Below are 26628 nucleotides of genomic sequence, written 5' to 3'. Positions count from 1 at the left end.
CAGATCGCACGTGGTGGGCGCATCCGGGCAGAAGGTGTGCGGAGGGGGTGGATGCCTCGGGCACCAGGGGCACACCCATCCCTTTCCACCAGCCATGGGACAGCCCGCTGCTGAGAAGGCTGGTGCTTCCTAAGGACACCTGCCCCTGGGGACGTGGGGACAGGGAGCTGAGGTGCAGACCTTACTGTGCCTTCACGTTACTTCACCACCACGCTTCTCCCCCCAGGGTGCCGCATCCAGCAAAGGGTTCTCAGGGAGCCGCGCACAAGGACACAAGGAGGCAGCTGTGTCCCTGCCGTCTGCCCGCTGCCACTCCCTCAAAGGGTTCGCCGCCAGGGCCTGCCCAGCCGGGCACAGAGGGAACTGCAGGCTGGGACAAACCAGCCAGCAAGGGAAGCCGGATGTGCCACTGTTCAGCAGCCACTAAGCGCCAGGGTGACCCACTGGTATCACTTGATAATCGTCATCAGATGGAATGTAGTTAATTGCACAGTTCTGTGTTGTTCACACTTAATTCCACACAATGGCATCACGAGGTGAAAGCATCACAAAGGAGTAAAAACCAGAAACAGGTGACCCGGACGCATGGCCAGCTGGCCTGCAGGACAAGGCTCGAGTCTTTGTAGCGCTTATTGCCCAAAGACCCAAGATAGGCCATCCCAACTCGCACTCAGAGGCCATCTGAAGGCCTCCACAACTCCACACGTGGGGTGGAAACAAACCAGGCACTTCCCTGCTCACAGCTCTGAGCTGGAAGAAAAATATAAGCACGGGCACAAAAGTTTGGATTTTATAAATAAGAAAAGCCACTTGGATGTTCCAAAGGGCACATTTCTATTTATTCCAGAGGGCCGTGGGCCCCGCGCCCTTAAGGCCTCACTGGCCACGATGGGGCCACCCTGAAGGAGCAAGGCCCTTCCCCAGCTGCTCTGTGGGCAGGACTGACCCAGAGAAGCTTCTGCTATAAACTGAATTGTATCCCCCCTCCCGAATCCTGTGTTGAAACCCTAACCCCAGTGTGGTGCTGTTTGGAGGTGGGGCCTCTGGGAGGTGATGAGGTGAGATGAGGTGGTCGGGTGGGGCCGTGTCATGGGATTAGAGCCCTTATAAAAGGAAGAGACACCAGCGCACTCTCTCCCTTCCCCACGTGAGCACACAGTGCGAAGGCGCCATCTGCAAGCCGGGAGGTGGGTCCTTGTCAGAACCGGCCACGTGATCTCCGACTTCCGGCCTCCAGAACTGTGAGAAATAAACTTCCACCGTTTCAGCCTCCTGGTCTGTGGTGTGTTGCTATGACAGCCCGAGCAGACTGACACAGCTTCGTACCTTGATAACTTAATGGCTGTTTTCACCCATCTTCAGTATGTATTGATGAACTTAGAATATAAATATCCTGTAAAATAAAAACAATGTGGGAAAGTTCCAAACATACTCATCGCTTAGCTTCAACAACTCACTTTGCCGATACTGTTTTGTCTTTCTTCTTTTTATTCGAATTTTAAAGCAAATCCCATACATGATGCCATTTCACCCATAAATTTGTCAGAATGCATCCTTCTTAAGGACTTTTAAAAACAGAACCGCCCTGTCATTATCACAGCAAACTCCTTAATACCACCTAATACCCAGTCCATGTTCAAATTTCCATGATTGTCTCAAAAAAGCCTTTTTACAACTGGTTTGCTCAAATCGGGGTCAGGTGGTCCCTCAGTGCGATGCCTCTGGGGCTCTGCTAGCTCCTCACGGCCCCCCACGTTTTCCTCTCTGGAATTCAGACAAAAATTAAAATCCTTCACCAAGCCTTTGGATAACCTGAAATAGCGTTCCCACGAGCAAGGGGGACTGGTGTTCTGCCCAGTGACCAAGTCTCCAAGTGCGAGCCGGTGCCCTAGAGAAGCCCACTCCGCAGGTTTATACTTCGGGGCTGGGCAAGCAAAGACGCCTGGAGTCTGGAACAAAGAGGTCGCCTCTCCCCCCAAGTCTCCCTGATGTGAACATGGCCAGAGGAACCCCACGCACGCCTCCACTTCCCCTCTCCTGGGGGTCCCCTGATGCCTCGTCAGGAAGCCCAGGTGGCGGACGCCCTTCCCGCAGCGGCTCCGGTGGGTGCTGAGGCCCTCGGGCCCGCAGAGCCTTGCCGCACACGGTGCACGTGGGCGGGAGGCCTTCCCGCCGTCGCCACGCGGGTGAGGCTTGCGCTCTGAGCAGACCTGGCGACGCGGGCCCAGGCGGCCTCTCAGGCTGAAGGCCTGTCCGCACACCTCGCAGCCGAAGGGCTGCTCGCTTCTGTAGTTCCTCTGGTGTCGCAGAAGGTCCGGGACCCGCCTGAAGGTCCGGCCGCATGGGAAACGCTCGAAGGCCTTGGTTCCCGTGTGACCGTCTGGGGAGCAGCGAGCAGCTGTGACAGCTCAGGACTGTCCCACACGTGTCGTAGATGCCGGCGGCCCCTGCGCCCCACACGCCCTGCACCCGGCTCCCGGCCCAGAGCAAAGCCCCTCGGAAGCCAGCTCCCGCCACTCCCCACCCCACCCCTGGCTCGAGGGCTGCCAGAAGCGATTACAGTGTCTCCCCGGGTAAAGGGCCTCCCTTGCCCGGTGGAGGAAACAGGCACTTATACAGGCTGGCGGCGAGACAGGAGAAAAGCCACACAACATGTCTTATCAGCTCACTCCCATCTAATTAGGGATTCACTCCAAGAAAGTGGCCCAGCAGTGAGAAAGAAGCACACAGATGAGCTAAAACTATAAATGGTGGAAAGCTGAAAATGAACGCAAGTGCTCACCCAGATGAGGTCACGGTTAGGTCAACGCTGGTGTTATCCACAGGAGGGAGGGCTGTAACACTGGGCGTTGACCTAAACAGCCGGCTAGTACCTTACATACTTGTGTTTACACAGGAACAAAGACACCAGTCAGGATAGAGACTGTGCTCTCTGTTCCCCTAACCAGGCCCGGCTCCTGGGTTGGGGGAGGGTGCCGGGGACAGGGACCCACGTCCTTCAGAACCACTCACCCTCGGCTTCCCTCCAACCTGGCACCCGAGACCCTCTCTGTCTTGGGGCTCCACACAACCCAGTGTCTGCCCAGCTGGTCTCATTTCCACACGTCTGCGTGATCTCACTTCTGAGGGAATCTGAAATGAAAAACAGAAGACCACCACCATAGTCACCACCTCACGTAAGGCAAGGAGGCGCCCTCACATCCCTGGGACGAGCACGAGGAATAAGGCACCTGCCCACGGCCACACACGAAGCCCCTCAGAGCAGGGGTCAGGCCCTGTGACCTCATCCCGGGCGTGCGCCTGCTGGGGCGGCCGCGAGGTTGGAGCACCCACACCCTCTCAGGCCCCCCGCCGCGCACACCCACGGCGCCCGCCGGCTCGGCACTCAGCAGAGCAGCGCCCCGTGCAGGGGCGGGGCGCCAGCCCGGGTTTCCAGGGTCCGATCACACAGCAGCTCCTGCCCACAGTCCCAATGGGAGAGGAGAACGCCATTGGTGGGTGCTGGGTGCTGAGCTCACCTGGGAGCTGAGGGAGGCCCTGGGGGCCCCTCCGCACTTCCTGAAACGCGGGTCTCTCCCGCCCCGCAACCCGCGGCTCACCCCACTGTTCCAGGCGAGAGACGCAGCCAGGTATGGGGCCACAAAATCCTCCAAGGAGAGAAAAGGTGCGGTTTTCTGTACAGAAGACAAAGTGAGGGTGCCGGCCAGCCCTTGGGGCAACGTCCAGGAAGCCACCCCAAAGCAGAGAAGACAGACAGGGAGGAGGGAGCCAGGGCCAAACCATGACAGGCTCTCCCCACCCTCCTTGCTGGCGGGGCCAGGTCTAACAGTGGACGGGTCTGAGGAAGGAAGAGTGGGCTGCCTCCAGACTTGGTGCAGGACGGCCCCTCCACAGCCACAGGACAAGAGCTCCAGCTCCCACACCCCCTTAGCCTGAACTCGAGGCCCTGGCGCCGTCGAGGGGCTGGACGGGCTCTGCAGGCCGAATTCAGCCGAGCTCCTGAAACGGCCAGCATCACCGCCACCCTTCCCTTGAGAAGTGTATGGCCACCTGCAACACGAACAGCTCCCTGCCAGGAGCAGGACGTCAGACCTGGCCGCTCCTGAGGCTGCAGGACAGTGGGAAATGGAGAGAAGCTGAAACGCACGTGTCTGGAAGAAAAGGCGGGGGGCCGGGGGGTCTCAAAGGAGGAAAAATCTCAAAAGGCCTGAAGCTGAGGCTCAAGGGAAGGCTCCTGTCATGGACTGAATGTCTGTGTCCCTCAGATTCATCTGCAGAAGCCCTAACTCCCAGTATGGCTGCATTTGAAGGTGGGGCCTCTAGGGAAGTATTTAAGGTTAAAATAGGTCATAGGGTGGGGCCCTGATCCGATAGGATTAGTGTCCTCGTAAGAAGAGACACCAGAGCGCTCTTGCACCCTCTTCCTCTCTCTCTCCTTCTACAAGCCAGGAAGTGGGCCCTCACCAGAACCAACCATGCCAGCACCCTGATCTGGGACTTCCAGCCTCCAGACTGTGAGAAATCAACCAATAAATGCACGTGTGCTGAGTTATGGCAGCTTTAGCAGACTAAGCACCTAGAGAAGCAAGTGTATTTTCATGTTTTCTATAACATCCACTACGGTCTTAATGTAAATGAATCACATTTCCCCCCACTCCATAAGACAGACCTGGCAGGCAGGCAGGCAGTCACAGACCTCTGAAGCCACCATAGTGGACCAGTCCCATGGGTGAGCTGGGGGCTGGGGCCCTGGTCAGCCTGCAGGGCACAGGGAGGTGGTGCTCACCTGGGACACATCCGCGGGAACAGCAGAGGCCTCTGGGGAGACGTGTGGGTCCCTCCGGGGAAAGGCAGGTGCTGAGGGCTGATCTGTGAGACAAAGAAAGTGAGTGAGAGCTGCAGCTCAGAAGCCCCCACCTGACCCCAAGAGCCCTGAACCTTCTCAGTGGACCAAGGGGGATTCAGGAAAAACCAGTGACACAAGCCCATGCACGCTCCATAATGGAAGGGGAATTTGGGGGTCAGGTGGGGGCCAGTATCACTGTAAGGAAACCACTGGGTGCCCTGGGTCCCCCACCCCCAGACACATGGACCCTGACATTCCAGAGAGCAAGCCACAGGCTGTCACCAAATGGTGGCGAGACCATCATTTACGGCTGAAAACCAGCAGCTTAGCCGCAGACAAGTGACTGGCCGGTGGGGGCTAAACCCCACCCTAGGTGCTTCCCCAGGAGACAGGACCAGGATGGCCCATGCCTGCAGCAGTGCACACATGAACGTTCTTGGGCACTTTCCCCTGAATCAAATTCTTCCACCAGAGCTTCATTATTCTTCACCAAGTTTTGGGAATAAGCCGCAAGCTCCCCTAAACTGTGCAGACATGGTCTGCTTAGATCCTACTTCTGCCCCCAGGTTTGTTCACAACCACCCTCCTCAGGATCCCAAAGTCTCCGGCCACAGTGAGTGCCTGTGTCTTTCCTGGGTGAAGTGCGGAGCCCCGAGATGTAGAAGAGGACAGTTCCCAAGACACCCAGAGAAAGGGGCCAGCTGGACAAAGATGCCTAGTTCCCCACATCAGGGATGAAAGAACAAGGTCACATTATAGATCCTACAAATGTGAAAAGTAGCATTACTTCCACTATGACCAACTCTATGCCAACAAGTTCTGCAACTGAGATGAAATTGACAAATTCCCTTATAAACACAACGTTATGAAACTTACAAAAAACAGGAAAAAACCCTGTCACAGAGAAAACACCAGACCCAGCTGATTCACTGGTCAACTCTACCAAATCCTTAAGGAAGCCTATACCAATCTCAGAAGCCTGTAGGAGAATGACGAACAGCAAACCTTTTCCAGCCTGTGTCATGAAGCCAGCAAAGCCTCGACACAAAAACCTGATAAAGACATCATAAGACAAGAAGCTTACAGGCTAGTATCTCTCATAAGCAGACACAGAAATGCTTAACAAAACATTAGGAAGCCCAGTACAGCAATTTACTGAAAGAGCTCTGTGTCATGACCAAGTTTATGCCCAGAACACAAGGTTGGTTTGCTCTCCATTCCCGGGAGTGAGGGACTCCAGGGCTGGAAAGATTCAGAGAGCTTCCAGGTTGGTGAACACGTGGAGATTTGAGAAGAGTGCAGTGTTTAGAGAGACCTTGGAAGCTCCGGGCCCTTTCCCCATACTTTTCCTATGCAACTTCCCCCTGCTGTTCCTGAGCCTTATCCTTTTATCATGAACCAGTGATCCAGTAAGTAAAATGTTTCTCTGAGTTCTGTGAACTGCTCTAGCAAACCAATCAAACCCAAGGCAGAGGCTGTGGGAACCTGCAGATCTACATCCAGTCAGTCAGAATCACTGGTGGCAACCTGGACTTGAGATTGGTGTCTGAAGTGTGGGGAGAGGGGCAGTCTTGTGGGACTGAGCCCTTAACCTGTGGGATCTGATATTATCTCCAGGTAGAGACGGTCATAATTCAGTTAGCTGCTTGGTGGTGTGGGGAAAAACCACACATCCGACCTAGGAATATATTTAACAAAGGATGTACAAGTCTTCTACTCTCAGAATTAAAAAACAATGCTGAGCAAACTAAGTTGGAAATAAATTGAGCAATATCCCCTGTTTATGGGTATTAAGTTGTCAATTCTCCCTAAACTGATCTAGAAATTCAACACCACTCCAAGCAAAATCACAGCAGTTGTTTTGGGGTTTTGTTTGTTTGTTTGTAGAAACAGACAGGGTGATAATAAAATTTATATGGAAAAGCAAATGACCTCAAATAACCCACCTTGAAGAACAAAGTTGGAAGACTTACACTCCTTGATTCTAAGACTAACTACAGTAAGGCAGTGTAGTACTGGCACAAGCATAGATATATAGATCAATGGAACAGCAGAGATTGCAGAAACAGACCCACACATACAGTTAAGTGTTTTATGACAAGCGCATCAATGTAATTCAAAATGTAAAAGTTGTTATTTTTTTTCAATTAATGGTGCCAGAACAATAAGGGGAAAAATTAACCTTAACACGCCCTACCTAACACCATACCCAAAACTAATTCAAGGTCGATCTTGGGCCTAAATGTGAACGCTGAAACTATAGAGCTTCTAGAAGAAAAAAATTGAAGAATATTTTCATAATCTTGGGGTAAGCAGAGATTTCATTGGTGGGACCCCAAAAGCACTCACCTTAAAATTTTTAAATTCATAAATTGGACTTTATCAAAATTAAAAGTTTCTGCTTATCAAAAGACAGTTAAGAAATAAAAAGGCAAGCCACGGACTGGGAAAAAATATTCCCAATATATATATCTGACAAGAGACTCATATCCAGAACTAGAACTCTCACAAACCAATAAGAAAAAGAAAAATGAAGCTCAAAATGGGAAGAATATATGGACTCTTCCATTAAAAGATATACATGGCCTATAAACACATGAACAGGTGCACTGGGCACAGGTGTCAAGGGCAGTGCTTAGCATGAGAGCCTGAGCTCCTCCACCCACTAATAATGATCACAGCGATAAATAAGAAGAGCTCCCTGCACTGGGCATCCACTATGGACTATAAATGGGCTGGAGCTGGCCAGCTGGAAAGCAGAGAGTAAGGGGGAGAACTGTATGGGTTATTGCTACCGAACCAGACTTGGGTCTGTTCGCCTGTGCGCAGTAAAGCCAATCTACTGACACTGGGTTGCGGGGAAGGAAAGTACAGCATTTATTGCAGGCACCAAGCAATGAGAACAGGCAGCTCATGCTCAAAAGACCTGAAATCTCTGACGGCTTTCAGGGAAGGGGTCTTAAAAGCAGTGTGAGAGAGGGGGGCTGCAGGGTGTGTGATCAGCTCGTGCATAATTCTTGGATTGGTTGGCATCCAGGTGAAGTTTCAAGCATCATCAACCTTCTGGTTTCAAGCAGTCTAGGGTCTATGTTCTTGCAATCACCAGTTTTCATCTGGTGGGTTGGCTTCCTGTAAATACAACTTAGGAATGCGTGTCAGGCCTTTATCGCTATCTTTCAGGGAACTGGGAGTTCGGTGATTCTGCTATGTGGCAGATTTATAGTCTAAATTGTTACCAGTGCCCCAGCCCAACAGCTATTCTTTGTTTCTACATCTTCACATTTCCCAATCATTAACTCTTGAGCCAGCCTTTTACTTCAAAAGACAAGGACGCAGGGGCTTGTATACCGTTTCAATACGGCCAGAGAAGCGGGCAAGGGCTGCAGTACCCAAGGCATCCTGGGCCATGGCTATACATGAAAGGCAGGGACGGTCTAATACCTCACCTCTGTGATCCCGTACACTTCTGAAAGACCCCCCCCCCCCCACTGCGGTGAGCCAATCAGAAGGCGGCAGGACAACACCAGGTCGGGGAGACAGGGAGACGACCACCGACCACTGACGTGGTCGAGGGGAGAGATGAAGGGGGCCGGGACGTACACGTGGAGGGTGGGAACGGAGAGACGGGAATGACTCAAGGCCACCACGGAGCTAGAACGCCAGACACTTTGCGTGATGGTCTGGGGCAGGAGGACGCGGCTCCCACCTGCGGAGGAGCCCCGAGCGGGGTGTTTTTGATACTAAGCCGGCAGCTGGGCACAGTGTCGGGCTCCCACCGGAGCGGTCCAGGCTGGACTCGCAGACGTGGATGGCGCCCACGACCACGGACGGGGCCGCCCGGGGAGGGCGCAGCCGGAAGAGGAAACGGGCCCGAGGCGGAGGACGCGCCGGGAGGGGCCTGAGGCGGGCGGGCGCGCGCACGCTGACCGGCAGGTGGACCCCTGCAGGTAAGCCTAACCGGACCTCCGCGAGCACGGGATCGGGAACGGCCGCGGCGGGAGAGCGAGAAGAAAGCTCCCCAACGGAAGTGCTTCTCCTGCCGCCGGAAGCTGCGCTTCCGCCCCTCTAGGAGTTCGTCTCGGTGGCGGAGGGCCCTGGGGCCGACCGGCCCGACCCCGCCCACACTCCCGGGCCGCAGGAATAATAATAAAAACACAGTACGTCAGTCTGTGGAATGCAGCTAAAGCAGTGTTTAGAGGAAGATTACTGGCTTTAAATGTTTACATCAGAAAAGAAGTAAGGTCTAAAACTAATAACCTAAGCTTCCACTTTAATAAACCAGAAAAGGGAAGGGAATCTAGCTCAAAGTAGAAGGAAAGGAATAAAATGGTTCTATTTCAGTGAAATAAGAAACAAACAATAGAGAAAATCAAGGAAAACGAAAGCTGCTTCTTTGAAAGGACTAATAACCTTGGTAAATCTGTAGCTAGACTGATCAGAAAAGCAGAAGGAAGACACAAATCACCAATACCAGGAAGAAAAGAGGAGACACCATTTTAAATATAACTCATTAAGATAGAATGTAAAATACAATGTACAAAAGCAATGAAATGTTTCAACAACCTTATGCCAACGCCTCAGTTATATTAGATGAAATAAGTAATTCCTTGAAAGATACAAGTTACCAAATTGGCACAAGAAGAAATAGAAAAATCTGAGTAGTGCTATATCTATTACAGAAATTGAATTTGTAATTTTCCCACAAAGAACTCCCCAGGGTTTCACTGGTGAAATGTATCAAAGGTCTAAGGAAGAAATAATGTCGTTATACAAACAACTTCAGAAAATAGATGTGGGGAGACTAATTCACAACTCTTTGAGAGCAATGCTACCATGATATCAAAACAAGACAAGACATCCTCTCACTTCTAATGAAAATTGTATAAGATGCCCAGCAATAAAGCAAGAAAAAGGAGCAAAGTCTATACAAACTAGAAAGGCAGAGTAAAATTCTTTGATTATCTACATAGAAAATGCTGAAGAATCTAGAAAAAAGCTACTGGAACCAATAAGTGAATCCATCTAGGTTGCTGGATACAAGGTCAATTAACAAAAATCAAATGTATTTCTACACACTGGCAATGACAATTGGAAAAGGCTTTTAAAAAACCAAGACAGAAATCAAAAAGCGTAAAATATAAAAATTTTTGGTAAATTAATCAAAAAAAATTTTAATCTGATCTTCAAAAGACATCATTAAGAAAATTAAAAGGTAAGCCAGGAACTTGCTGTCGGCCTTCGGCTGCTTCATCACTGCCGCCTTCAAAGACTGGAGCAAGTCTCGTGCATCACGCTGAAAAACGTAGAAGACGTCACGTTTTTGAAAGATATGAAAAAAATATTTTTTCTTTGACAATGGAAATGGTCTCAAGGGAAACAGGAATGTCACTTTAACCCTATCTTGGAAAGTTGTACCAAATGCTGGCTGGAACTCTACCTCGTTTGACAGGATCAGGACATGTATCTGTCCCATTTCCAGATACATATGAAATAACAAAGTTATTATTCTGAATTTGAAACAACATATTTTTACACCTAAGGAATTGTATCTCATTTATCTCTTCCCTTGCAGCATCTTCATCTGTTTTTTGGTTGTTAATTTCTTTTTTCTTTTTGGTGTAATAATGAACATCAAAAGGCATATTTGAGGGGAAAGGTTAATGTGCTACTTAAACTTAATTTTACAAGCAAAAACAAAGGCCACCAGAGTGGAGTATTACAAGAATAAGACAACCACATAGTAAGGATTTGTAAAATATTTATATTTGAAGTATTCCCCATATTTCCATTATTCTTTATGTAATATGAAGTGAGCACAAAGGGTAGTTAAAACTTTCAGGTGCCTGTGGAGTTATAAGAACTCTATTTATGCTTTGCATTTATGCAAGTTCACATTGGATGTGATTTAGAAGCAGACATTCTCTTTTATCTTTTAGGGTATGTCTGAATACTGGAAAAATTAATACAGTTATTGGTGAGAAGCCTGGTTATAGCCAAAAGTGATGAGATTTTATTCCATTTGTCTTAGGAATGCCCACAATGCTTGTTTTTCTTACAGGTGACTAGCAACTTTCTCCACTAAAGACTAAATACCACTTTATATGCTGTAAACCACTCCAAATCATTTTAAAGTCTCGTAAGTCAAAAAAAAAAAAAAAAAAAAAAAGGTAAGCCCAAGGCTAAAAGGAAGTATTCATAATAAGTATATGTTTGGGGGAATTCCCTGGCGGTCCAGTGGTTAGGACTCAGCGCTTTCACTGCCGAGGGCCTGGGTTCAATCCCTGGTCGGGGAACTAAGATCCCACAGCCGTGTGGTGCGACCATAAATAAATAAATAAATACATGTTTGGGAAGAGACTTTGACCTAGAATATAAAAAAGACTCTCATAAGTAAATAAGACAAACCACCCAATTTTAAAATGGGCAAAAGATGTGAACAGACACATCACAAAAAATGATACAGATGCTCAGCATCATCATTCAGCAGGCAAATATATATTAGAAGCATAAAGAGACATTGCTATATGCCACTGGAGTGGATTAGGGTTTGGGACCGTGACAATACCACATGTTGGTAAGGATGTGGACCAATGGAACCCTGCCAGTGCAGGAGTGTAAAAGTCTACAATCACGATGAAGAACTTTTTGGCAATTTCTCGTAAAGTTAAAATTCACGTATCTTATAATCCAGCAATTAAATTCCTAGGCATTTACCCAAGTGAAATGAAGAGGCACGTCCAAATAAATACTTTTACGGAAATGCTCATAGCAGTTTTATTCATAACAGCCAAAGCTGGAAACCCAAATTTCCATCAACAGATGAATGAATAAATGATGCTTACCCATACAATGGAACACTACTCACAAAGAAAAAGAGCTATGGAAACACAGAACTACTCAGCTGAGTCTTTAAAACATGCCAAAGTGAAAGAAGTTTGGATTACACAGGATTACATGCCATATGAATCCATTTATATGAAGTCCTGGAACAGGCAAAACGAATCCACACTAACAGAAAGTTGTTACTTGGGCCTGAGGTGGGATTAACTGGGAAAGGACAAAAGGGAACATTTTTGGGTGACAGAAATGTTATTCTTGATCATGATGATGGTTACACAGGCGTATGGATTTGTCAAAATTCTATACACTTAAAATAGGTGTTTTACTGTATGGCAACTGGACCTCAACTAAACAAAGTTGGTTAAAATGGTCTGGTAATATCTGCTTCTATACCATTTGAAACATCTCCAGTAATGGTGAGTTTTCCAAAAGATGGAGTACTGTATGCTCTTTTTTAATTATTTACCCCCTCAAGGCTTCTAGGGTTGCTGGAGTTTAAGAACTCAAGATATGCCCTCATGGGCAATCCATTATCACAGCATTTCAAAACTGGTTGTTTTGTTAATGTTCAGATAAAAGAAATTCAGAGGGAACAACTAACAGTTCTGCTGTGTAATGAAACTGGCCTGCTTTTGAACAGCCCTACCCAGAGAGGGATCCGCCAGTCCTCCCGTTTCTCCGGATTCCCTCCCAGATCATCCTCTGCTCTAGCTGACAAATGTCTACTTATCTCTGTAGACCAGTTTGCTGTCACCTCCTCTGTGAAGCCGTCCCAGATGCCCCATGCCAAATTAATCACCTCCTTACCTATGCTCCTGCACAACTGGGAACACACTTCTCTTTCAACACTTAACTCAGCGTACCGTGACCTTCCTGCCTCCCCCATCAGACTCTGGACGACTTCAGGACAGATGGTGTCTCATTCATCTCGGTTTCCCAGTATTTAGCACTGGTCCTTTTAGATAATTACATTTTCAAATCAATGACAAAGTGAGCCAGAGAGCAGGGAAAGGGGAAGAAGTTGGGCTCAATCATGGAATGGCTGAGACAGGAAAAGTCATGTAGCGTACCAGGACTGTGTGCCCTTTGAATGAATTAGAAAGATACACAGACGATTGACTGAGGACAAGCCTCCCCCAGAGCAAGTGGACAGTCATGGACAAGCTGTGAAGGCAAAAACACAAGGGGCGCCATCTTACTCTGGCTACTGCCTGCAAGTGCTGAACGCAGTACGAGCCGAAGACGCCAGCAGGGCCGAGAGGAGGTATTTCTGACAGACCAGCAGATTAGACAAAACAGCAACAACAAAAAGAGCATCCAAAAACATATTTTAAACAGCAGTATAGAGAGGACAAACCAAGTACTCAAGGACTGGGGTGTGCTTTTTACTGCCTTGCTCTAGACGCCAGGGACACATAAATCAGTCAGATACGCTCACTGTGCTCTAGGAATTAACACTGTAACAAGGAAAGAGAGAGGATCTGAAACACGACTTTGACATATCAGAGTAAGCGCAGTAACAGAGGTGAAGGACCACCGAGGAACGGAAGCAGAGGGGTAGCGGGCTGAGCCGAGAGTCAGCCGGGTGAGGAGAGGGGGCATTCCAACCAGGACAGAGGCAAGGAGGCAGGAGCGGCCTGGGTAAGTGGGGACGTCCAGCAGTTAGTGCTGCCGCAGTGCCAACGGTGCGGCAGGGAGTTAACCGGTGGGAGAAGAGGCCCCAGGAAGCAAAAGGCCTTCGGATGCAGGATGGGGAGATTGGAACTTATCCTAAGGACGACAGGGAACCAACTTGTGGTTTTAGATAAGAAAGGATGTTTCTCCAACTTGCCTTTCTGATAGATCAAAATATGCTAAGGAATACTCTTTTAAAGTGATACGATTAGATACATAATTCTACTTTAGAAGGGATTTAACTCTGGGGTGAATTGTAATTGTGCAATGAAGCAGAAGAACCTTCTCCCGAGGCCGAGCTCCTCCCCCCAAGCTGGTCCAGCTCCAAGTCAGCTGTCCAGTCACGTGGCTCTCCCGCTGGCACGTGCTCCCAGCGGAGGAGGAAGACGGCGGGCCGGCTGGGCAGCCAAGTGGGAGGTGGCAGCCCACTCCAGAGGCAGCCCTGCCGGTGACTCTGGGAAATGCTGACACGTCCAAAGCCGCATGACTTAGGGCTCACACCACTCGCTTCGAGTATCACTCAGTGAGTTGGAGAATAGTTACAAGTCTGTGTGTTCCCCCTGACCTACATACTTCTCACCCAAATGTATGGGGGTCTGACTCAAGGGAAGTCCCTCTTGGTGAACCTCTTGACTACCTTTAAAGTTTGGAGTTGAGGTGAACTCTGTCCCATACTGACTACATTCATAGAGTTTGTCTTCAGCATGAATTTTCTGGTGCTGAAGGAAGTTTGACCTCTGAATAAAGCCTTTCCCACAGTAACTACATACATAGGGCTTCTCTCCAGTGTGAATAACCTGGTGTAGGAGGAGCTTGGAGCTCTGAATGAAGGCTTTCCCACAGTCCTTACACGCAAAGGGCCTGTCCCCAGTGTGGATCTTCTGATGCTCAGTGAGATGGGCTTTCTGGAGAAAAGCTTTCCCACATTCCTTACACTCATACACCCTCTCTCCAGTGTGGATCTTCTGGTGTCGAATAAGGTATGAACTCAGAAAAAACGCTTTCCCGCACTCGTTACATTCATAGAGCTTCTCTCCAGTGTGGATCCTCTGATGCTGAGTGAAGTTCGACGTCTGGCTGAAACGCTTCCCGCACTCGTTGCACACGTAAGGCCTCTCTCCAGTGTGGATCCTCTGGTGCTGGATGAGCTTCGAGCTCCGGATGAAGGCCTTCCCGCACTCGTTGCACTCGTAGGGCCTCTCCCCGGTGTGGATCCTCTGGTGCTCGATGAGGTCCGAGCGGTGGCGGAAGGCCTTCCTGCACTCCTCACACTCGTACTGCCTCACCTCCGTGTGGACCTGGTAATGTCGGATGAGGCTGGAGCTCCGGATGAAGGCCTTGCCGCACTCGTTACACTCGTAGGGCCTCTCCCCTGTGTGGATCCTCTGGTGCCGGATGAGCAGCGAGCTCTGACTGAAGCCTTTCCCGCATTCCTTGCACTCGAAAGGTCGCTCCCGGGTGTGGACGCGCTGGTGGCGGATCAGGTCTGAGCTGTGACAGAACGCCTTCCCACACTGAGCGCACTTGAAGGGCCTTTCTCCCGCGTGCGCTTTCTGATGCGCCACAAGATCCGCGTAGAGAACGAAGTCTTTCCCACACGCGTTACACACGTAGAGTCTGTCTCCGCCGTGAGCGCGCGGATGCTCCCCGAGGTGGGAGCTCTGGCCGAAGCCCTTCCCACACTCGTCACGTCTGTGAGATTTCTCCCCAGCCTGAGAAACCTGATGTCTGACCAGGTCCGAATTAAATGGGAAGCTTCCGCAAGCCTCGCGCTGGTGAGCCTCCCCTTCGATCAGCTCTCTCTGAAGCAGGAGGTTTGAGCTCAGGACGGGGCTTCCTCCTGACTTCCTGCCCACCTGCGCTGCCTCTCCTGTTTGGATCTTCCAGTGGGTAACTGTCACCTGCTTGAAACCTCCCTCCTGGGAGGGGCAGCTCCGCAGGCTCTGCCCGTCCAGGTTTCCCAACAGCCCCCCTAATCTGGGTTCAGGGCCCCCGCCAGGCTCAGGGGCGGCGAGCTCCATCACTGTGAGGGCCTCGGACACTGTCTTCTGCAGATTTCCATGCTCAGAAATTCAGGCTCCGGAGTCACCTTCTAGTCACCAGTCTGTAATCAAAGAGAGTACGGTTATCTTTCCCCTTCCTTCACAGACGGGAATCTGCTGGAGCGGGCGGACGGGCGGGCAGCAAAACGCATATCCAAGGAGTGGGAGAGAGGAAAATGTTCCCTCTGCCCTCCCTCCCGGCCCAGCACCGTGCTCGGCTCACCCCGCCGGCCTCTCGGCTGGCGAAGGCCCCTTCGGGCTCCACCGCTAACACCAACTCCAGGGGACAGACTGGCCGATGGCAGATGGGCGGGATGTGGCTTGGACTCCACTCAAAAATCAAGACATATTCCAAAGAAACACAGATGGATTGCTCTTACCACCTCTGCGCTGCCCCTCCTTCCCCAGCTTAGATGGTCGATGGGATTATACTCATTTGGGGTATATGTCACACTCATTCTCTTGCATATTAACCCTAACTCCCCTGCCCTTCCCCTCCTCTGTCATACTTGTGTGGGAAAACCCCAACTCGAGTAAAATGCAGCTTGCTTCCTGATCGGTGTCTGCACCGCTGCCGACTCAGTTCTCTCTACATTTATAACCACTTGCCTCACGGACCCTGAGAGCTGCCACCAGTTTCTACACTTGGCTAACTCCCCTGTAAGGTCACCTCCTGGTTTCTCCTCTCCTCTCAAATGTCCAACACCCCGTCCTTCCTCTCAGGGACGAGGACCTTGTGTCTTCCTTCAGTGAGAAAATAGAAGCAATGAGACGAGAATGCCCACTTTCTCCCACATTTACCAACCTACCTGTGTTTGCGCCCACACCACACCCTCCCTCTTTACGGGGTTAAATGTCCTTGATCGAATCCAAGGTAAAGACGTCCTCCTGTGCACCCCCGGCCCCGCCCTGCAGAAGTCTGGGGTTGGAATGTTCACCACAGCCCTGTTCATAATCACCAAAATATCCATCAACAGAAGAAAGGGTAAACTGAGGAGTCCTCCAACAAGGGAGGAATGCATAGCAATGAAAAGACCTGCCCCACACAAAAGCACAGGTGAACCTCACAGATGTAACGCTGAGCCAGAGTTCATATCGTATGATCCTACTTATACAAAGTTCAGAAACAGACAAAACCAACCATGGTGGGAGACTCGAGTCAATGATGGTCTCTAGGGAGAAGATCATGGTTGGCAGGGGGTGAAGGGAGGCCTCGGGGTTCTGGTGACCTGCACGTGGGCCTCGCTCCACAGGTGTGTTTGCTTCGGAAAAGCCTGTGCTTATTTAACCTCCCACGGTCTCTGGGACGCTGTGCCCAGCTCCCTTCTCCAGCTCTGGAATTCTCGCACCCGGAGCTCCGTTGCAGTCACGCCCTCTCCGTTGCGAGCCATCCATCGCTATGTAACAGTTCACCTCAGACTTCCAGCAGAAAAGGGACCCGGCTCCCATCTCACAGGGCCGTAGGTCGGAAGCCCAGCCTGGTACGACTGGGGCCCCTGAGAAGGGTCGCACAAGGTGTCAGCCAGGCTGAGGTCTCCTCTGGAAGCTCTGGGAAAACGTATTTCCACACGCTCAGGTTGTTGGCAGAATGTGGTCCCCTGCGCTTGTGGAACTGTCCCCGATCACCGGCTGGTGGCCCCTCGGGAGCACCCGCACCTTCCAGGCAGGAGCAGCTCAGACGCCCTCTCTGATTCTCTTCCGTGACCAGCTGCAGAAACCCTGCTTTCTGAGGGCTCCCCGACTAGCCCTACCTTATGTCAACTGACCGCCAGAGCCCTCCCTGGCAGCCGGGAGGGGTGCACAATCGGGGTCATCTCAGGACCCTGCCTGCCACACCCCAGCTGGGGCCCAGCCCACGACGGAGCCCAGAGCACCCCAGTCTCCACCTGGGGCAACTCCCAAGGGCCACCCAGCCCCAAAGCTCCACTGGGATGTGCCTGGGCCTGTTTCAAACCCACTGCTCAATCCCCTCCTTCCTCACAGGTGCATCCCCGAGCGCGCCCCCCAGCTGCGCCCACTTCCCAGGAGCTCCGTCCAAGACGACCCTGCATGATCGCCTCTCACCCCAAATCTGCACCAGTGGGAAGCAGACCAGTTGCTATGCAGCCCCACAAAGCAATGCCCTCCAAAACCCATTTCCAACGTGGCTGCCAAGGACAAGGATGTGCCCCTGAGGACAGAGCCAGGCGGAGGGGAGCAGCCCGGGGGCAGGAAAGCCGGTGTAACCAGGTAACGCGAGCTCTACGGCCGCAGGGCTTCTTCCCAACAGGCTGTTCTTTTTTCTTGGCGAGGGACAGCTCGCATCAAGTGCACACATCTCAATGAACTCCTGGCGAACACCGGCCTAACCACCACCACTTCCATAGCCCAGAGGCTCCCCCTCCAAGGGGAACCATCTCTACTATTATAGGTGAATTCTGCATGTTTTCAATTTCAATTAAATGGAATCATACAGGTATGTTTTGTGTCTGCTTTTTATTCAACATGTACCCACTTTTTATGGAGATAGAATTCACACACCATAAAATTCACCATTTTAAAGTGCACAATTCAGTGCTTTTTAGAACACCCCTAAGGTTGTAGAACGTTCCACACTATCTAATTAACTCCCGAGCACGGTCATGACCCCACCACGTGTCTGCTGACACTGAGCGTCACGCTGGGGAGGCCACTTGTGTGGCACAGGCCTCACGGTGTGCGGCCTCCACCGCGTGAACACACCGCCACGCGCCTTCCTCTCTCCTATCCACCAACACCGAGGGGATGGCAGCTCGGGCTTGGGGACAGAGCTGCCATAACCGGTCCTGTGCTTGTCTTCTGGTCGACAGAGGTCCTCATTTCCGCTGGGTCCTGGGACTCCTTCGCTTCAGTGGCCACCAGTTCAGGCCGCCCTTGCAGACTCCACTGGGAACCGCAGCCGCTGTGGACCAGCGACTGCTGTGGGTTTGGGGTTCTTCCCCTTCCTGAGTGGAGGCATCTATGTGGTGGGTGAGGAGACAGCATTTGGGGAGGCCGGGACTTGTCTGAGTTTAGACTGTGGCCACGTGAAGAGGCCCTGGTGCCGGGAGAAGGCCACACACAGAGATCCTGGCTCTGGGCGGGAAGCAGTAACTGAGCATGACCTGGTGTGGGACCCAGGGTGGCCCATGGGGTAAACTGTGGCAGAGACACACTGCCCGGCGTCCCTGCTTCCTCTGAGTGATAGAAACCCCTCCAGAAATTTTAGTGGACACACAGCAGCAAATGACTTCATTTCCTGAAGTCCCCTGAAGTGAGGTGTGACCCTGTGACTGATTCCAGCTGTGAGACAGGAACGGAAGGGATGTGCGCGTGCCACCCGCCTCCCACCCTCTCGCCCACCTGTGGTGACGTGCACGAGACAGCACGGCAGGCTCCAGGGCGCTGGAGGGGCAGAGCCGCCCACCTGCCTGTGAGATGTAACACGAGAAACCAAGTTTCCTGTTGGAAACACTATTTTTGTATCTGTTACAGCAAAATGAACCCATGCTTAAATACTGCTATTAGACAACCTGACTATTCAGATGCAACGCTCCCTGAGATGATAAAGAAACTGAGCCCACACACCAAGAGCTGACAAGAAGGATGAGAAGCTGAGCACCAGTCTATGCGAGGCATTTCTCTCCGTGTGAGATTTGCAACACAGCTTCCTGAAGCAGCAGCCCTCTTGGGGTGCCTGTGACACAGCATTTGCGACCACTGCCTGGTGACGTTCGCTGAGAATGTTCTTCTGAGTTAAAGGCCCACTAACTTGGTTTAAAATCTTTTCTGCTTATAAAAATTACTTTTAACTAGTTATTTTTTCAAGGTATAAAGGTAGATTATGCTATTTAAGAAAAACTTAAAAAATAACAATAAAATTACCCTTAACCCCACCACTCGGATTACATATGGACATTTTTCCTCTAGTGCTTTTCTGCACCAATGTATTATGAAATCAGGACCACACTCCTCAGTCTCATATCCTGTTTTACTTTACTTTTATATCTTAATTCTTAGCGATTAAAAACATAAGATACACATTGTAAAAATATTTCAAGTGGTAAACATAAAATATAGACTATGATAACCCCCAGCAATCCAACAGAAAACCAGTTAGCTGTTCAGTTTATACCCATTCATCCAGACCTCTGATTAAACAAAAACAATGATACATTTACTTAGGTACACACGATTTTCAGATATAAACATGGGATCACACCATACCCATCCATCGGCAACACTTTCTGGCATTCTTCAAGTTCATCCACAGATGCACCTGGTGTTCTGAGCAACAGCACCGTCACAGGCGCCCAGAGGCGCGACTGCACGTCAGGCGCTGGGGGGGCAACCAGCCCTGTGCCTCCCGTGCCACGAGGAAGGATGCTCCCTGACGTATTCCGCCCACTTCTCTTCCCCAGACGGGTGGAAGGAGTTCGCCAAATGAAAGGTTTGAGAGAATAACTAGGCATGCAGCACCCAACCTCTTCGACAGGGTGTCCAGCAGGCAGGACAGTGTCTAACCAGCACTCGCCTGAGAAGTCCAATGTCACTCCAACCTAGGCTTTGACCAATAGTGAGGTGACCTTTCGCTCGTCATGGGCCGCACTGGTGCAGACTTGGGAGGGCAGGAGGGGTGCTACTGACGAGGGCCCCTCAAACCCCAACCAGGCGGTGCTGAACTGGCCTGCATGGTCTCAGGGACACCTCCAAACCTTGTGAGGCAGCTATTACCTCTATTATTTACTCTATTTCACAGAGACTGAGAAAGTCAATTACCCAGGGCTGCTAAGTGGCAGAGCTCAGGTTCAGAGCCAGGCCTGTCTACCTCCACTGCCCATTTCCCGCTGTCGAAGATTTTTTCCCTTCCCGACTATGATGTCACTTTTACAGGATATTTTGCTTAGATCAGCTGGGATTAGTATTACAAAAGTAAGCTTATATTTTAAATCTTGTTATTTTTCTTAATTCAAAAAAAGGGGGGGAAGACTTGGTTTTTTGTTTTGGAGGTGATATTTTCTGATTTTTTTGTTTAAAATGACTGTTATACCACCTGAAAACAGACTTGCATATATTTACAAGAATATAGCTTTAAAAATGTATGCCTTTTCATGATTTTCATAACTTTTTTTTAACTTTAGAGGAAGTTTTAAAAATTAAATATACCTTGCTTTGAATAAACATTTATCTTAAATTCAGCAATCTTTCAGTTTCTGCTTAGCTCCTTTTTCTTCTGTGAATTCAAGCAAAATTAAATTGATACTCTTTCATTTAAAGAAACCTGAATGGAACGAACAAAGGAAGTAAAAATACGCCAGACTTCTGGTTCCATAATATCTGCGGCTAACGTGGCCCACTCTTCTGTTATAACATATAGAATTTGCTGGACAAAATATAACATGAAACTGTCTAAATACACAGTTGATGCTGAGAGATGGGGCAAGCCTCAGTGCTGGGAATGAAGTGGAAGCTTAGCCTGGGAGTGCAGCCTGTGAGCAGCCCAGAGGGGCTCAGAGATGGTGAGGGGGGCAGTGCCCGCTGCAGGCACTAGAAGCTGTCTGCACTGGTGAAAGGGTGTTACAGCCTTGGGCTCACAAGTTGGCCAAGGTCGCTGTCTGCTGCTTACAGCCTAAAGAAAGGAAGCAGGAAGGCTTGCAAAGCTTCACCCTTGGGAATAATGGGAAAAGGAGAGTAAAAAGACACACGAGGAAGACACGGACTAGAGCTCCAGGAGAAGATGCACCTCTGCGCTGCCTCGCGGCAGCCACCGTCATCAACCTGAGCTTCTGCCACTGCAGCCGTGTTGGGGGCGGAGTGCCTGGCGTGTGCTTTTCTTCTTTCCTCACACCCATCCATGCGGTTTGGGGAGGTGACTCGCTTAAGGCTGAGCCAGCTGCTAGCTGCTATCTCCTCCTCCCACCCCACCGCACGGCCATTTGGTTTTTGCTCCCAGGGCTCTGCCCAACGATGCCAACGGTCTTCTCCTTTCCTGACAAGTTCAGTGTCCTTTCAACAGTCATCTCCCACAACCCGAGGCAGCACTGGACACGCCTGACAGCTCCCTGAACTGGTTCAAGGCCTCGCCCTGTTCTGGGTCGGCTGCTTCCCTGAGCACCCCTTCCATCACCGGCTTGTGAATGCGGTCTGGGACTTCTCAGCTCAGCCTTGCAAGCCCCATCGTCCCCAAGACCTTTCCGGGAGAGTCAGGAATCCATCACCATCACTCCAGGAAGGGCTGGAGCCCCCAAGTTAGGCTTGTGAAAATATAGAGTCCGCCCCCCTCATTTCTCTCTCTATTCTCCATAAGAGAGATGCTGCAGTTATCACCATTATTAAGATACCGTTACAATGTTACATCTACAAAAAGTCCCACCTCTGTGGACAGGAGCAAGGTATCGCCTGAAGACTCGGTTAGATTGGCATCTCTCAGACCCTAGGTGGGCAAAAGACATTTCTGTCATTCATTGGGACTGGAGCTCGGGGAAAGGATGCGCTGCAGAAGGCTGCAGCGTGATGAGCTCTACAGACAAACTGCCTGAGTTCAAACTGGCCTCCAGCTAACATTCCTGGGAACCCACAGGCACGCTACTCAGGCCCTGAAGATCCCATGACCACCATGCAGCCACTGCATGAGGGGGTAAGACGTCCAGGACATCAGCAGAGACGGCCACCGGGTTCAGATACGACTCTAGAATGGAGCCTTCAGGGAAGAGCTGGGACAGCGCAGCCCATCACCCCTCCCCACCTGGGAGTTCTCCTTCGGGACCAGGGCTGGAGGGGATCCTGTTCATCACCTCTACCCCCGCCAGGGCAGCGGTGCCGGCTCAGCATCTCCTCCAGCACAAAGAGGCTCGAGGCCCCGGCCACTTTCCCAGCATCATTTGGAGAGCTCCCTTGGGCTCCTGGGAGAGGAGGCAGGCTTAGAGCAAAACAGTAGTACTAGCCGCACCTGTGCCCCCCACCCCCCGCCAGGCCACCTCGGAAGGGCTGGTGGGCTTGAGAACTGCGACACAGACGCTGAAGCTGGAGGCTCTACAGCTTGGGTGTGTGACCCCTGGAGCCAGGGAAAGGAACCAAGAGAGTGGAACCGGGTATTTACCCACACGACGTTCCTTAGGGAGAGAAGCTGCGGGCCCCGGGCAGGACTGCAGCCCAGCGGGGGCGGCCGTGACGGCTGCCAGGAGCCGGGCTCACCGTGGCCCAGGCTCCGGGACCCCCGTGCGGGGCCGACCGCGCTCAGCCCGCCCGTCCGCCCGACCGGAGGACCCTGCCGCCCCCGCCCGCGGCCCGGAACGCGCCACTCACCCGGCGCCCAGCGGCGAGAGGACAGCGCGCGCCCCGCACGCGGACCGCTGGCCGCCCGCCCCGCCGGCCTGCTGACAAAGCCCGCACGACCGCCCGCACGCCGCGGCCGGAAATCGGCCCGAGGCCCCGCCCGGGGAGCTTCCGGTGCCGCTCTAGGCGCTCAGAGAGCAGCCGGCCTCTCGGTGGTGCGGACCTCCGGCCGGCCGCGGGCGACAAGGAGCCGGGCAGGGGACAGAGCGGGACGGCAGCTCCCCCGGCCCCGCAGCCTTGAGCGCCGCCTGCCCGCCAAGTGTGAATGGCTGCCAGGGGTTGTGTCTCCCGGGAGCTGTAAATGCTGGCGTTGAGAACCAGGCGGAGCTCCCGGCGCCCAGCGGCCCCGGGCCCCAGGGCGTGCGCCCCCCCTCCGCCTTCGGGCACGGGCCGAGGGCCGCTCCTCAGAGAGGCGAGGCCTGGTGTGGCGCGGGCCACCGAGGGCTTCCGCCTCCTTCCCGCGGCGGGCAGCGCTTCCCGAGCCTTCCCGCAGAGGCTCGCTCCAAGCCCACGAGGAATGTCCTCCAACATCTTCCTTCTACAGACCAGGGACTGAAGCTGGAGAAGCCAGATCACTTCCTCGAGGTCACACAGCTAAGGAGTGGCCAGGCCGACCGCCTCGAGGGCCACGCTCCTGCCCTGGCTGTGCGTTTGGTCCTGCGGGAGCAGGAATGGCCGCTGGGGACAGTCGCGGGAAATCCCGCTGATTCCCGCCCCCGCCACGTCCGGGTGGAAGAGCATGCATCCAATTTCTAAACCCAAAGCCGAGCAAAACATAATCCAGCTGGACCTGGGGAAGGGCAGTATTCACAAGCACCAGCTCTGTCAGGGGGTGAGATGCAAGGAGCAAGCAAGGGGGTCATTACAATAAGCAGTGCCAAAGAGGCGCCCTGGGCCCTGAGGAAGTGCTCCTGACCGCCACCAGAGCACACACACACACCCCTCTGCACAGCAGGGAAAGCTTCGTGGAGGAGGAGGCCTGAGAGGAGAGAGGGATGTCTCTTAACAAAACATGGACAAGATCTGTATGCTGCAAATTAAAAGATGCTGATGAAAGAGATCAAAGAAGAACTAAATAAATGGAGACACATTATCATGTTCATGGATTGCAAGACTCAACATAGTAAAAATGTTAATTTTCCCCGAATTAATCTAAAGGTTTAATGCAATTCCTATCGAAATTCCAGAAAGAATTTTAGTAGACACAGATAAGCTTATTCTAAAATGTATATGGACAGGACAGGCCCTAGAATAGCTTAAAAATTCTTGAAAAAGAAGAATAAAATGGGAGGACCACCACCTGATATTAAGACCTACAATACTGCTGCTGTAATCAGGACAGTGTGGCATTGGTGGGGGGATAGACACCTAGGGCTATGGATCAGAATAAAGAACCAGGCACAGATCCCACACAAATATACCCAGTGGACTTTTGACAAAAGTACAAAAGCAATTCAATGGAGACTTCAGTTACTAATAACATATCAATGTCGGCTCATCAATTGTTAAAAAAAAAAAAAAAAAGCCAAACTTGGATTTTTTTGTTGTTAAACTTTCCTCAACATTATTAATAAGCAACAGTCCCTCTCAAATACCTGTGGGTGGCGCAAAGTCAAGAGAAATTTCATTTTCTACTCAAGACCAAGATTTGCTCTTTATTTGAGAACCTTACGTTGTTTTGCTTAATTTTTTAGGTTCTTCTAGAATCTAAATTAAATCTACTTTCTTTAAAGCACTTAGCATTCCCATCACATGTCCAAGGGCAGTTACAAGGTCATATGTGTCGTGTTTTTCCAAGATGTTTCATCTTTGGGCAGATCCAGAAAATCTTGCATATAATCTTTTGATTGTTCCAGAGAATGTCATCATGATCAGCACAACTGAGGTCAGGTCTCCCAGTGACATGACACATAACACAAAAAAATGCTTCTAGATTTTTGGCCAAAATTCTGACTTCTACACAGCTTTACCTTCTCTAACCATGTGAGTGCCAGTAGCACCTACTTGCCCTTGGTAATTTTTTAAATCAATGCCTAAAATGGTAAGTTTCTTTTTTTCAGTCCTTTCCTTAAGTCAAATGAGTGTTTCATTTAGACCTACCTATATACAAATTCAAGAGAAGTGTGAATTAATATTACAAAATGTTTCTCAGCCACTATTGCAAGTACTGCATTAATTCCTGAGTACTGCTGGAATCATAGATTGGAAATGGGAAGAAAAGCAAGAAAGATCTGACCCATTAGTTAATTTATCTTTTTTCGTACCTAAGTGCCTCCACTGCTCAACTTCCCCTGCACAACCCACAGATCTTCGTGGCCTTCAAAAAATTCTCTTAAGAGGGGACTTCCTTGGTGGTCCAGTGGGTAAGACTCCACGCTCCTAACGCAGGGAGCCCAGGTTCAATCCTGCATACCACAACTAAGAAGTCCACATGCCACAACTAAAGGTCACGCATGCCGCAGCTAAGACCCGGCACAGCCAAAATAAATAAATAAATATATTTAAAAAAAATTCTCTTAAGGGGATGAAAAGGCAGGCTGCAGACTGGGAGAAAATATTTGCAAATCACATATCTGACAAAGTATTTGTATCTGGAATATATGAAGAATTCTCTAAACTTAACAGTAAGAAAACAAATAATTCAATTAGAAAATGGATAAAAGATTTGAACACACACTTCACCAAAATATATATATACAGATGGCAAATAAGCACATTAAAAGATATTCAACATCATTAGCCATAAAGGAAAATGCAAGTTAAACCCATAATGAAGTATCTATCAGAATGGCTAAAATTAAATAAAAATAGTGACAACACTAAATGCTGGTAAGGGAGTGGATCACTCCTACATTGCTGGTGGGAACATAAAAAAGAACTCTGGAAAAGAGTTCGGCAGTTTCTTGTAAAGTTAATCATATACTTGCCACATGACCCAGCAATTGCATTAATTGGGTACTTATCCTACAAAAATAAAAAAGGTATGTTCACACAAAAGCCTGCACCTGAATGTTCACAGCAGCTTTATTCACAACTGCCAACTGTCCTTCAACAGGTGAATGAACAAACAAACCCAGGTCCATCCACAGCGTGGGAAACAACTCTGCAATCAAAAGGAACAAACTTTTGATGCAACGTGGGCAGATTACAGGGCATTATACTGAATGGAAAAGCCAGTCTCAAAACGCTGCATACTGTATGGTTCCAGTTATACGACACTCTTGCGTTGACGACATCATAGTGATGGAGACTCAGGGTGGTTCCCAGGAGTTAGAATTGTGGGGAGGTGTGACTATACAGAAGTACCATAAGGGTGTTTCTTTGTGGTGATGGAGCAGGGCTGTGTCCTGATTGTGGTGGTGGTTACAAGAATCCAGACATGTGACAAAATTTCAAAAAACTATACACCCCCTCCCAAAATAAAGAGTGCGTGCGAAACTGATGAAATCGGTTAAGGTCTGTACATGAGTTAATACCATCCTCAATTTCCTGGTTTTGACAATGTAAGATGTTTTTATTGGGAAAAGCTGAATGAAAAGAACATGGGACTTCTCTGTAGTATTTTGCAAATTCTTGTGAGTCTAAAATTATTTCAAAATAAAAAGTTGAAGTTAAAAAAACAAAACATAAGTTATAGTTAATGAGTATAAAGATGTACAATAAAAAATTATATAGGGCTTCCCTGGTGGCGCAGTGGTTAAGTATTCACCTGCCAATTCAGGGGACACGAGTTCGATCCCTGGTCCGGGAAGACCCCACATGCCACGGAGCAACTAAGCCCATGCGCCACAACTACTGAGCCTGTGCGCCACAACCTCTGAAGCCCGCGTGCCTACTAGAGCCCATGCTCTGCAACAAGAGAAGCCACTGCAATGAGAAGCCCACACACCGCAA

At 50.3% G+C, this 26628-nt stretch overlaps 1 protein-coding gene across 9 annotated transcripts; it reads right to left on the bottom strand.

Moving 5' to 3' along the window:
• Positions 1 to 1486: 1486 nt before the first annotated feature.
• ZNF623 (zinc finger protein 623) lies at positions 1487 to 22807 on the bottom strand. Of its 9 annotated transcripts, none has more exons than XR_009697677.1 (7): positions 22705 to 22807; positions 14158 to 15464; positions 4787 to 4869; positions 4051 to 4151; positions 3519 to 3674; positions 2783 to 3132; positions 1487 to 2380 (listed from the first exon to the last, which is right to left on the bottom strand). XR_009697677.1 is itself a non-coding variant. In XM_061171885.1 (7 exons), exons 2-7 carry the CDS (start codon positions 15379 to 15381, stop codon positions 1733 to 1735), a joined length of 1716 nt encoding a protein of 571 aa, XP_061027868.1. In that variant the 5' UTR covers positions 15382 to 15464; positions 22705 to 22807; the 3' UTR covers positions 1487 to 1732. The 9 variants fall into 9 exon arrangements, 4 of the variants coding, with proteins under 4 accessions (XP_061027868.1, XP_061027869.1, XP_061027870.1 ...); XR_009697678.1 differs by having other exon boundaries at positions 1487 to 1764; XM_061171885.1 differs by having other exon boundaries at positions 1487 to 1764; positions 3013 to 3132.
• Between the last annotated feature and the right edge of the window lie 3821 nt (positions 22808 to 26628).

This window comes from Eubalaena glacialis, chromosome 17 (genome assembly GCF_028564815.1).
Source record: "Eubalaena glacialis isolate mEubGla1 chromosome 17, mEubGla1.1.hap2.+ XY, whole genome shotgun sequence".
In the NCBI taxonomy this organism is placed as follows: Eukaryota; Metazoa; Chordata; class Mammalia; order Artiodactyla; family Balaenidae; genus Eubalaena; species Eubalaena glacialis.
Note: the sequence above shows the minus strand (reverse complement) of the source record. Positions and strands in the feature narration are given on the sequence as shown.